At 37.8% G+C, this 12,720-nt stretch overlaps 1 protein-coding gene across 1 annotated transcript; it reads right to left on the minus strand.

The window, feature by feature from the left end:
* Nucleotides 1-1,111: 1,111 nt before the first annotated feature.
* Nucleotides 1,112-11,612, minus strand: LOC106130212 (proton-coupled folate transporter). Its single transcript, XM_013329004.2, has 7 exons — nt 10,640-11,612; nt 9,807-9,966; nt 7,150-7,251; nt 3,562-3,699; nt 2,871-2,954; nt 2,040-2,196; nt 1,112-1,259 (listed from the first exon to the last, which is right to left on the minus strand). The coding sequence occupies exons 1-7, from the start codon at nt 11,453-11,455 to the stop codon at nt 1,112-1,114; spliced, it is 1,605 nt and encodes a 534-aa protein (XP_013184458.2). The 5' UTR covers nt 11,456-11,612.
* Nucleotides 11,613-12,720: the final 1,108 nt, after the last annotated feature.

Below are 12,720 nucleotides of genomic sequence, written 5' to 3' on the forward strand. Positions count from 1 at the left end.
ACAAATTTCTAATACACTTCTTCCATTATCATTCACCTTTTCGTCACCAAACGCACCAAGCACCTTTTCATATCCATCACGCTTTACACCCACCCATCCATTAAAATCACCTAACATAATAATCTTCTCATTTGGCTTGGTAACTTTCAATACTTCTCTTACACTATTCCAGAACTCCTCGTTTTCGCTTTTTGCTGATGTTGTACCCCTCGAACCCACATCCCAAGGTGCATAAACACCTAGAACGAAGATCCGAGTGATTCCAACTTTCAGCCTAATCCATAGAAGACGAGGGCTGACACACTCATACTCATTCACGCACTCAGCCATTCGTGCAGAAAGAATTAGACCGACCCCTTGACAGCCTCGGCTGGTACTGGAAATTCCAGACCAATACGCCGTGTAAGGGCCGTGCTGCGTCGCGTCGCATCCTTTCCGCTTCGTTTCATTCACGCACAACACATCCAAACGTCTTTCATCCATCATCTGGCATACTTCCTCAATCTTATCCTTCATTCCTCCTCTTACATTCATCGTCGCAAAGCGGCTTTCAGCAGACCGCATACCGCTCCCGCCGGGAACGAGACGTGATGGGGTGCGGACACCATCGCCGCCATTTATATGCTTTTTAAGGTTCATAATGCGATTCCCACGAGACGCTAGGGAAAAATTTTGTCCGCCCCAGCAGAGCCCCGCATGCCAGGGTAAGGCTAGCCATTACCTGGGGGTCGCCCAACCCCATGGCGGAAGTGGCACGCTCGAGACTAGGCTCGCCCCTAGCCATGCATCCATCGGCGCGGCAGACCTTAGATTGGCAGGGATTTACATTAAAGAGGAATCCCAAGTCTATCCCTTAGTCGGCTCTTACGACATCCGTGGGAAAGAGATGGAGTGGTCCTATTCTTTTGTAATGGTGCCGGGAACCACACGGTCAGGGAACCACACGGTTTATTAATAATTTTGGTTTTTTATAGACTTTCCTATCGTACTTTGAATGAGTATAAAACAAATAGGGCGTCAAAATTAACGTAATGTATTTAATTGTGTATTCTATCATGTCTAACTAATAAATATTGTTTTAAGACCTTGTCATCATTCCTATTGACATCCGTTACACTTTCGGACACTGTTCCGTTGGAGCAGCAGATGGCTCTGTTCCACTGGCTTCTATAGATTTAGGTTTTGTGTCAGAAGTATTCAGACTTGGTATATTCAATCGCTTGTCCCGTTCATCCCTTTTGTGTTGAAAGTAGAACCAACTGAAATACATAAATATAAAATCATTTTTAATCAAACTAGAATTACCGAATAATACCAGTAAGTACAACTGATAATATGGTCGAATTGAGAACCTCCTACTTTTTTGGAGTCGGTTAAAAACTAATGAACAACCGGCGGCGGTTTTATTATGGAAATAGAATAAACATTAAAATTTATAACAATAACTTACGCTATGCTTACACTAAGATAATGTGCAAAAAGCGGCCTTATATATAAGTACCCTTAAATTGACAATAATAATAAAAATTCCTCAATTGAAGTGTAAACCATTCCTGTTCCTGACACTTTAGCATAAGACTTTTCTATATCTATCCTATGGATGTTGTAAAAGGCGACTAAAGGAAAGGCTTTCTTCTTATAGGCGATAGGTTAGCAATCTGTCACTATTTAAAACTCCATCCATCATTAACCATACCGCTGGACCTGGCCTTTCAGGCTTTTCTAGACTGTTCGCTATCTTCCTCGCATGAAATATATACCTACCTACATACATACATATGGTCACGTCTATATCCCCTTGCGGGGTAGACAAAGCCAACAGTCCTAGTGATAAGACTGAATGGCCACGTTCAGCTATTTGGCTTAATGACAGAATTGAGATTCAAACAGTGACAGGTTGCTAGCCCATCGCCTAAAAAAGAATCCCAAGTTTGTAAGCCTATCCCTTACTCGCCTTTTACGACATCCATGGGAAAGAGATTGAGTGGTCCTATTTTTTTTGTATTAGTGCCGAAGACCACATGGCTTCATAAACATACCCAAATATGCCGAAGACTGGTAAACTCGCCAGCACACTTAGCAGGAACACTGCCCCGGGCAATACGTGAAGCGACAAGATATAGACCCTGGAGTACAGTGGTGTGAAGACCAGGGGCATTATCGTTTCCGCTACGCCAAAAAGCGAGAAAACTTTACCTGTATAAAAAAAGAACAGTTTATTAAGAAACTTTGCGTGCTCAAGCCATACAGCTGAACGTTGTATTTTCGAGAAGGCTCTGTCGACACTGTAAGGGATATAGACGTGACTATATATGTATGTAATAAAATTATCGTTTTCTATGTTTCTCATCATGCGATACATTTTAACAATGTATCGCAGGATGAAAAACATCTAGAGAAAGACTTATCAACTTCGAATTCTTTTTTTGGGGGGTAGACTAGCAATTTATGCCGTTTTACATACATAAAATTACGCCTCTTTCCCGGAGGGGTAGGCAGAGACTACCTCTTTCCACTTGCCACGATCTCTGCATACTTCCTTCGCTTCATCCACATTCATGACTGTCTTCATGCAAGCTCGGCGGTTTCGGGTACTCTTGACCTGACCCTTTACCAGGACGTCCTTAATTTGGTCAAGATACGTTATATTCGTTATTTGATCAATATATTAATGCCGTTTTCTGCATCGCAATTCCATCATAATGTTAACAGGTGTCTCATGTCGTGACTATTAGCTCTCTGTCTCCGGGGTAGACAGAGAGCTCACGAGTTTGTAACGTAACGTGCTTTTGAAATAGGTAATAAAGTCTTCAGACCTCCTTGTGTATCAAAGCTTATATTTATATATTAATTATGATATAAAACCTTACCTAGTTCCTGATAAGAGACTAACTTTGAAGCTATTGAACGGAGCGCGATGCCGCTAGTACCATTCAAAATTTCGACAAGCGGACCTGCAAATTTACAAACCTAATGTCTTAAAGCATCGTTTCACTACTTATAAATAATACAAGTATTCAACATGCAACAATTATATCATCAGACTAGCTGTGCCCGCGACTTCGTCCGCGTAGAATAGTTATTTTGGGCATCATTAAAGCCCTCAAGGATGAATAATTTTCCTCATTTTTTTCATATATTCCATTATTTCTTTACTCCTTATAGTTGCAGCGTAATGTTATATAGCCTTAAGCATTCCTCGATAAATGGTCTATTCAACGCAAAAAGAATTTTTCAATTCGAACCAGTAGTTCCTGAGATTAGCGCGTTCAAACAAACAAACTCTTCAGCTTTATAAAATTAGTATAGATATATACGTAACGTACCTTTTACCTTTAATCTCGGACGTTTCGAATAATGTTACAACGATACGTGGTTACAAATAAAGGTACGTTATGTACGCGTTAAAAACCTATATTATTTATAAATAGTTTAGTGCAACGCAAAAGTTTAAAATCTGTATTCCGTAAAAAAAAAAAATTAATATATAAAAGGAATCATCTAAAATTGATCATGCGCACGAAACAAAATGTCGTTGAAATATATTTTGTTCTCACTTACACATGTAAACTTCAATGTCGTTTCTAGCAAACGCCAGTACCAATGCACCACAGATCTTGCTGGCGGCTGAGATCATGCCCAGAACAGCATCATCTGCTCCCAGTTTCTTACTGAACACACTTATGCTGAATAGCGTCCCTAAAATATTAATAAATTTTTAATTTACTACTCTGTCAAGAAAGTAGCAGGAAAAGATCAATAATACACAAACTGTTTGTTATTCATCCAAATTTATTTTATCACCTTCAACATATGCTCCTTTAGAAACGATACACTTACGCCAACGAATAATCCAATCATCAAAACATTTTTTAAACGCTGTTTCCGGAATTGAGATCAGTTCTCGCCGCGAATTCTCTTTTATGTCTTCTACCGATTGAAAACGGGTGCCACGAAGTGGTAATTTGAGTTTAGGAAAAAGAAAAAAGTCGGCTGGAGCCATATCTGGTGAATATGGTGGTTGCTCGATGGTATTTGTTGAGTGTTTGGTTAAAAATTCGTTCACAATGATGGCCTTGTGCGAAGGTGCATTATCATGGTGCAAAATCCAAGAATTTTCTTTCCACAAATCTGGCCATTTTCGTCGGATTTGCTCTCTTAAACGCCGCATAACACTCAAATAATATTCCTTATTTACCGTTTGACCTTCCGGCAAGAATTCCGAGTGCACAACACCGCGATAGTCAAAGAAAACAGTCAACATGACTTTGACTTTTGAACGACTTTGGCGTGGTTTTTTCGGTTTCGGTTCAGTTGGAAGGCGCCACTCCGAAGCTTGTTGACTAGTTTGCATGTCAAACTCGTAAACCCACGTCTCGTCACCAGTAACAATGCGTTTCATGAATGTTGGGTCGGAATTGACTCGTTCTAGCATGTCCTCAGCGACTCTCATGCGATTGAGTTTTTGAAAAAAATTCAGGTCTTTTGGGACTAGCCGAGCGGCAACATGTTTCATACCCAAATTATTAGTTAAAATGGTACGGATCGACTCGTGAGATACAGAAAGTTCGGTGGCTATCTCTCTCAAAGTTGAATGAGGATTTTCAGTCACTATTTCCTTCACTTTTGCGATGTTAACTTCAGTTGCAGACGTTGATGGCCTACCAGAGCGAGGCAAATCTTCCATTACAACTCGACCGCTTTAGAACGCTTTATACCACTCATAAGCACGAGTTTTTGATAAAGTCGATTCACCGTAAGCCTTCTGTAACATTTTCAGTGACTCCGAACACGATATTCCATTGGCAATGCAAAATTTAAGACAAACTCTTTGTTCGATGTTTTTATCCATTATGAAATTAGCAATACACACTAGATATGATATAACTAAAAATAGCACTGTATTTAATGTAAACAACAGATGCAACTCAAACTCCGCGCCAAAATGGAAAACAGTTGTGCCAATCTAACAACAACAAAAAAAACAAAAATTTGAATTTGGAACCATAAATAAATAATCCATTCCCGATACTTTTCTGACTGAATGTATTTAAACTACGCAAACTAAGTAGTTTGCGAAATTAGTGGCGTATGGTTCCCGGCAGCATTATAAATAAGAATAAGAAGACTCCATCTCTTTTCCATGGATGTAGTAACAGGCAACTAAGGGATAGGCTTATAAAATTGGGATTCTTCTTTTAAGCGATGGGCTAGCAAACTGTCACTTCTATTATTAAGCCTATCAGCTGAACTAAGCCTATCAGTCTTTCAAAACAATTGGCCCTGTCCTCTCTGCAAGGGTTATATACGTGTTTATATGTATGTATGTCATATTGTAAAACAAAACTTAAAACATTGAAATAAACATAAAATAAAACGTGAATTTTAACTAGTCTTTTTTGTAGGTACTGTCAAAAAAAACAATTCACAATCATTAACTTTTTTTGTAAGCTGCCAGTGTGCTAACAAAACTAATAGTTTATATCAAAATGACAAGAAATCAATTATTTCCTCCATTAACGGCGGCGGATATCACGTTCAGTTCCTCATTTGTCTCCCGAATCAATAATTCCAGGAAAATGTTCTTGACAATCCGATAAGGTGCTTATACCTGTTATGTTACGCGATCTCACTAAGATTATTACAACATAATAGATTTAGAATGGAGACAAAGTAGATTGATACAAATACAGACGAATTAATATTAATCTTTCTAACGACAAGCATCCAAGATACATTTTAAGTGATTTTTGTACCAGTAAGTAACGAAAAAAAGGTACCTATGAGGAGGGGAGGTAAACAAAAGATTTGTAAATTAAAAAAATATTTTGAATAAGACTGATTGTGACGAATTGAAAAGAGTGTTATTTTAATTTTTAATTTATCAAAATCTATATGTCAAAAAACAACTATTTCATACATACCTTGGATGAAGGAAATGAATTCGTACCATTGTCGGAATTAAGATATTAATACCGTCCACTATTCTAAATAACAATGTATAATAAGCTTACGACTTAACTGTCTAAACGAATACCCTGTAGCGCATACCAGCAAAACTATACATACAACTATAAGAAAAAGTATATGACTACTTTTGCAGGTGACTGTACATCAATCTACTGCAACACAAAATAATTGTGTCCATACATAATTCACCTTTGTTGATAGTTTCATAACAGGAAGTTATGGCCATCATCATGGCAGTATCAAAGCAGAAAAATATATTTACTGTACCAAAACACAAATGACGTTTACGTAACAACGCATTGAATGGGAAAAAGTATTTTAACCGTGCCGTGTGGTTCCCGGCACAAATAGAAAAAGAATAGGCCCACTCCATCTCTTTCCCGTAGATGTCATAAAAGGCGACTAAGGGATAAGCTTATATACTTGAGATTCTTCTTTTGAGCTATGGGCTTGCAACGTGTAACTATTTAAATCTCAATTCAATCATTAAGCCAAAATGCTGAACGTGGCCTATCAGTCTTTTCGAGACTGTTAGCTCTGTCTACCCCTTATGAGATGTGACAAGACGTGATTATGTACGTAAGCCACTTTTGCTGGTTAACAATTACCGTGCGTGTGTAAGTAAGTAGTATTTTAAACATTATGAAATAAAATACACTTGTCTCAGTATTTTTATTTGAAGCTAAAAATTATGAGAGCAGATTTAATGGGTGAATTACAATGTACAAATTTCAATGTTTATTTACAGTAATACCAGTACGCCCGCAACTCCGCCCGCGGTAAACATAAAATCCTATTGATATCTCTTCCCACGGGACATGAAATGAAATGATTACAGTTTGCCTTTGTCCTTTTGCGATGGAATTAACATGTCGTCTAGGAAAGGAAGACTGCACCAAGATAGGCTTTCTCTTACAATTAATACTTATTTGAGGCTGTGACCTTTTGCTGATATCCCAAAACTAGAGAAAGTTTTATTTGTTTTTTTTTCTAATAACTAACAAAATTACAATTTATTTTATATATAACATCTTGCTTAACACTGGCTTACAATAAAATTAAAGCTGAATGACTAAAACAAAAAAACAAAAATCAAACTTTTAATGCAACTCTTTCACCCGGTAATAGAGGTGAATTTGCAGTGCACTATACTATAGGTACAAAATGTATTCCACTCACCAATAGAATGCGTGATGAGACTGTAGGTGGAGTAGATGCTGTACTTCACCTCATCCCAGTTGAAACGGTACCGAGCGAATATGTACATGACGCTGAGTTCGCCTGGAATTCGGGGGTGCAATTTAATGGACAATGACATTCACAGGAATAGTAAGGCTTTTGTTATTTATATACCATGATAATTTGATTTCAGTTACAACGTGTGCAATGTAATGTATGTCGACCGTCACCAGAATACGCTTTTGTTGTCCTTGTTTGATTATATAACGTAAAAACATTCACGAATTATGCTGATAACGTGATGCAAAATCTTTTTTAATTAATATTCGAAATTAATCTTTATTATAACTTACATACATAATTAATTATCACGCCTTTATCCCCCACAATTTGATGATTAGATAGATTTCAGTCGCAGGCGATAATGTTTAACACATCAACACATCCTTACAATATCTTAACTTTTGTTCCTTACAATTTACGTCACTCCCCAAATTTCAATGTTATTTCTAAAGGTCAAGTAGATATATGATCTTCTAAATACTACCGATAAAGAAGACATACGAATCAATTTCTTGATTGCTGGGACCACCAAATCATTCCCTCCCGGTTCTCATATTCACCGTAACATTAATTCCCGAACTGCGAGCTATGTCACTCTTCTGATGTATAACGCCCATTCCCGCGTGTCAACAGCGCAATGCACCAACGCCGTTTGTCATACAAATGGTCAACTGTCTGCCGTGAGCCCGTTGTTCATAGCTTGTTTCAATTCAGCCTGTGTCTTTAGAGGATATGGTCTTTTTCTAATTTAATTTTACCTACCCATAATTAAAGGCTTCGCGGGGCAGTAGCAGGGTAATGTGGTTTGTGCGAGAACTCGTTCAAACGCGTCAAGTAACTAAACGCGTATTTGTATGTGATTCAATCAGCGCCATCTAGTGGTAACGCGATGGAACTACATAATACAATTCTATACAAATTAATAATCGCTCTAATTTCAATTCTCAGTAGCAACGCGGGAGTCGGCATTCTGAACGCAGTAGCAGCTTACAAGCAGTTACATCGCTGAACCGCGTTCAGTGTTTAAATTCCGCAGAATGAGAGGAAGTGCTTCTAATTTATGCTAGATTTGTACAAGTCAAGAAAAACAAATGCGGAACAACCAAGCCGAACACCCCAATTCCAAATTTTGATTTTAGAACCACGATTTTCGTAATGGCATTTTATCGTCAAAAAAGTCCATCCACTTAATAATGCTCTCAAGTGGTTGACGTGTGTTAGCCTGAAGTTGTTTACCTGGTGTCAATTCCAAAATATGTGTAAACATGTCTGAGTTGCGAGGGGTAAATGTTGGAAAACTCATTGAAATATCGGAGAAAAGTACTCTTTTATATTGGCCTTTTGAAGACATAATGCGTTCCTTTTTTCAACAGTCATTAATTTATTACAATTTTGCTATCGGTCATTCAGTTTACTCTTGACAAAGGTTAAAAATACACTGAACGGTCAACAGCAGCGACAGTAAAGACGTAATAAACCTTAATATAAATGTATTTACCTATCAAAATCAAACTGAACATTGCAACGGTGGATTCCCCATAATATTTGTATAACAGCCGAACACCCCAATTCCAAATTTTGATTTTAGAACCACGATTTTCGTAATGGCATTTTATCGTCAAAAAAGTCCATCCACTTAATAATGCTCTCAAGTGGTTGACGTGTGTTAGCCTGAAGTTGTTTACCTGGTGTCAATTCCAAAATATGTGTAAACATGTCTGAGTTGCGAGGGGTAAATGTTGGAAAACTCATTGAAATATCGGAGAAAAGTACTCTTTTATATTGGCCTTTTGAAGACATAATGCGTTCCTTTTTTCAACAGTCATTAATTTATTACAATTTTGCTATCGGTCATTCAGTTTACTCTTGACAAAGGTTAAAAATACACTGAACGGTCAACAGCAGCGACAGTAAAGACGTAATAAACCTTAATATAAATGTATTTACCTATCAAAATCAAACTGAACATTGCAACGGTGGATTCCCCATAATATTTGTATAACACTTTACACAACAGAAGGTGTTACTTAAGTTTCATTAGCCAACATTTACTGAACGCAAGTATGTTATGTATACAAAATATTGAAAGGATTTTCCCGTTTTCTCAACAACTATAAATTTTGATATAGTTAGGTATATACGCTAATATATTTTTTCTGCAGCGCACCATGAGTTTATCGCAAGTCCTGCGGGAATAGTACTTTTCGAGATAAAATGGACTCTCTGTGTCCGGTTACAATGCGTGATGCACAGAAAGGTACAGTTTCAAATCCCACATCGGCCATGTACCAATGACTATTTTTGAAATTATGTACATTAGTCTGAATACTAAACGATGATCTTACGGTGAGGGAAAACATCGTAAGTAAACCTGCACATTCAGGTAACTGGATATGTAACCACTAATCCAATACGGATAAGGTTTAACTGTAAAGGTTGCGGATGTCAGCTGGGAGTAGCTTCGTACAAAAATCTGACTTACCCAATCTAGGATCCATGGTCAAAGGCATACCCCGGGCTCCTCTCACAAGAGGTGGGGATGCAATCGAGACTATAGCCAGGAGGAAGAATTGTGATGAATATAAAAGACTTACCCCACATAGGTCCAAAAGTAAGGCAGACTACAGACAAGATAAGACACACGCGTAGCCTCCTATTGTTGGCGCCTTTTTTAAATGCAATCTCTAAGGTCTCCTTCAAACTACGAATGTCAAAGAACTCCAGGAGAAAGCTTCTGACTCCTGTCTTTTTGTCCTGGCGACAGAAATTGGACTGATGACAGTGATGTTTGAAAAAGATGTAAAAATTATCGTATAAATAAAAACGTTACTTAGTAGTAATTTATTTATCTACTTGTATTTTTTCAAAGCTACGCTACCGTGGGAATTTCCAGAAATATGAAGCCTACTAGATAAGTATATTTAATCACAGATCAAGTATTTTTTTATGGGAAATCTTATTTGTCATTAATTTTGCTTGGTCATGTATCAAGTGTTTCTTTGTAGACATTTAAGGAAAATATTTGAATAACTTCAAATTTTGGAACCGGCTTTAAAAACCGGTTTCTTTTATCTGATATTTTGTACAGCGTGGCTCTCGGCACCAAAACAAAAAAGAATAGGACCACTTCATCTCTTTCTCATGGATGTCGTAAAAGACGACTAAGAGATAGGTTTATAAACTTGGGATACTTTTTAGGCGATGGACTAGCAACCTGTCATTATTTGAATCTCAATTCTATCATTGACCCAAACAGCTGAACGTGGCCTTTTAGTCTTCTTTCTACCCCGCAAGGGATATATACGTCACTTTATATATGTATGTATGTTATTTATATTATTCAGATCTCTACAGTCTTTAGTGAAGCAGGTACAAATTGTTACTAAGTTTAGGAAAAAAGAATTTAGATATACACATTATTACAAACCTTATTATCTTTTTTCTCAAGCCACCTGTGATCCTCTAACATAAAGTACACGTAACAAATGTTCGTCAATTGCAATAAAGCGGATATTGTGAACACACCGTAATACCCCAACAATTTCAAAAGCACACCACTGAGTCCCATTCCTATGGGAAACCCTATAGTCATACACAAATTAAGGATACCGATTCTAAATGTCCTCGTTTCTCTCGATGTCACATCTCCCAAGTAACTAAAAGCACCAAGAAACATGGTGTACCACCCTCCGGTTAACGATGGAAATATGACTTCCATAAACACAGTCAATTCCACAGGAACTTCATAGAAGAAGTACGTGTTTACAATATTGAGTAAACACGTCATGAATTCGCCAAACAGTGGCAGTATCATGCAGATTTTCCGGCGTCCAGTCTTGTCACTCCACGCGCCCACGAATAACATCAAAATAGTCGGCACAGAAGTCTGTATAACACTCTTCCATGCCTGGACCGAAGCAATCATTTTCTGCACTTCATCCTCTTCAAAACTGTGATTCGCTCGCTTGCGGAGCCTCAACGCCGTACACACTTCATCGCCAAATTCTAAATTAACCCTACACGCCTTGTCCAAATTGAGATTTTGCGTCGCCAACATAGCCAACACGCTCGGCATCACGAACAAAGCCAGTACCGGCTCCACGGTAATATTAGACTTCACATATTTTATTTTCTCAATAAAGGTCATGTTTTGCACCCCGTTATTGGTTTCCGATTTTAACGGTAAGACTTCTGTTGTCTCTCCGGGCGACATACTTATTTCTGCTTTCTCGGTTTTGTCCATTTTGGCGATATTATTTTCCTTATACCGAATTATAGCGAACTCATTTTATATTTGTGTGGAGGGCCCTCGATGTGTTGTTACATGTTGTGGGAGCTAAATAAAGTGATATTGAATTATGTGGCGAGCCGCGCGACCGCCGCGTCCGATTGTTCCGCTCAGTGTTAGCAAACACTCTTATATTGCCGTATCAGACGGTAATGCGTGCACAAACACACTTACGACTGTTACATTCTCACACTGGGCGATTAAAATTTGTTATGAGTATATAATGGTCATCTCTATGGTGATTTACCGCGTTAGATCATGGCAATAAAGATTGTTATAATTCTGATACTTACTGGCGAATGTATACAGTACATAATATGTTTTTCTGTATTTTTATTTTGGACATCAAAAGACCTATTTGTAAATGTTATTTGTTCTATTTTAATTTTAATTATAATTCTCCATACACATTATCATCCTCTGGGCTTAAGTTCCGGTTTTATCATAACCTTTCAGAAAAGGGGTCTAGTGCTTACACAAAGCGATGAAGGTAATTTAAGTTTTACACATCCAGTTGCCTGAATGTGCAGGTTTCCTCGCTATGTTTTTTTCTCAGTATAAGAGGTATAAATGAGAATGTTTTTTCTTCTTGAAAACTTCATAAGCTTACGAAAAGAATCATCAGAAATTGGCCATTGTATTATTCGAACCTTTGCATTACGCTTTTTAAGCGAAGTCAGATAGATAGATAGACTCTTTATTGCACCATAAGAAAAATAAAAACAGAAAAAACACAGGTACAGGTAACCGGGAACAATGTTGGAAGAATGACAAATCGCCGCAGATTAGCTACAAATTTATGTCCCAATGTGCGCAAGACCTTACAGAAACAAACTATCGCAACCGATATTAAACCCAAACATCTTGACGTAGTCCCATTAGATCATCCGTAGCAATAATAATAATATTTAGAAAACATACGGCATTTTTTCTCATACAACAACATAGCGATTTCGTGCCGCGTGGCTCTTGGCATTTTAGAATAAAACCACCTCCATCTCTGCCGATTTCGTAAATGGCGGGGAATAGGCACATTCATGTAGTGTAACTTTTACCATGATCCAATATGGGTTAGGTTCCCCTGCAAAAGTTGCGGAGTGGAGGTCAGACAGGAATCGCTTTTTTAATCAGGGGGAGTCAAAAGTTATAACATAGTCACATGACATACAAAATGGCGGATTTCAAACAACTTTTCGTACACATCTTTTATTATGTCACGC

Source organism: Amyelois transitella, chromosome 7 (genome assembly GCF_032362555.1).
Source record: "Amyelois transitella isolate CPQ chromosome 7, ilAmyTran1.1, whole genome shotgun sequence".
Classification (NCBI taxonomy): domain Eukaryota; kingdom Metazoa; phylum Arthropoda; class Insecta; order Lepidoptera; family Pyralidae; genus Amyelois; species Amyelois transitella.

Coding starts and splice junctions, on each gene's coding strand:
- LOC106130212 (XM_013329004.2), bottom strand. CDS start 11,455: ATGGACAAAACCGAGAAAGCAGAAATAAGTATGTCGCCCGGAGAGACA. Junction 9,967..10,639: donor TTGAGAAAAAAGATAATAAG/GTTTGTAATAAT, acceptor TTCTGTCGCCAG/GACAAAAAGACAGGAGTCAG. Junction 7,252..9,806: donor TACTTTTGGACCTATGTGGG/GTAAGTCTTTTA, acceptor CCCGAATTCCAG/GCGAACTCAGCGTCATGTAC.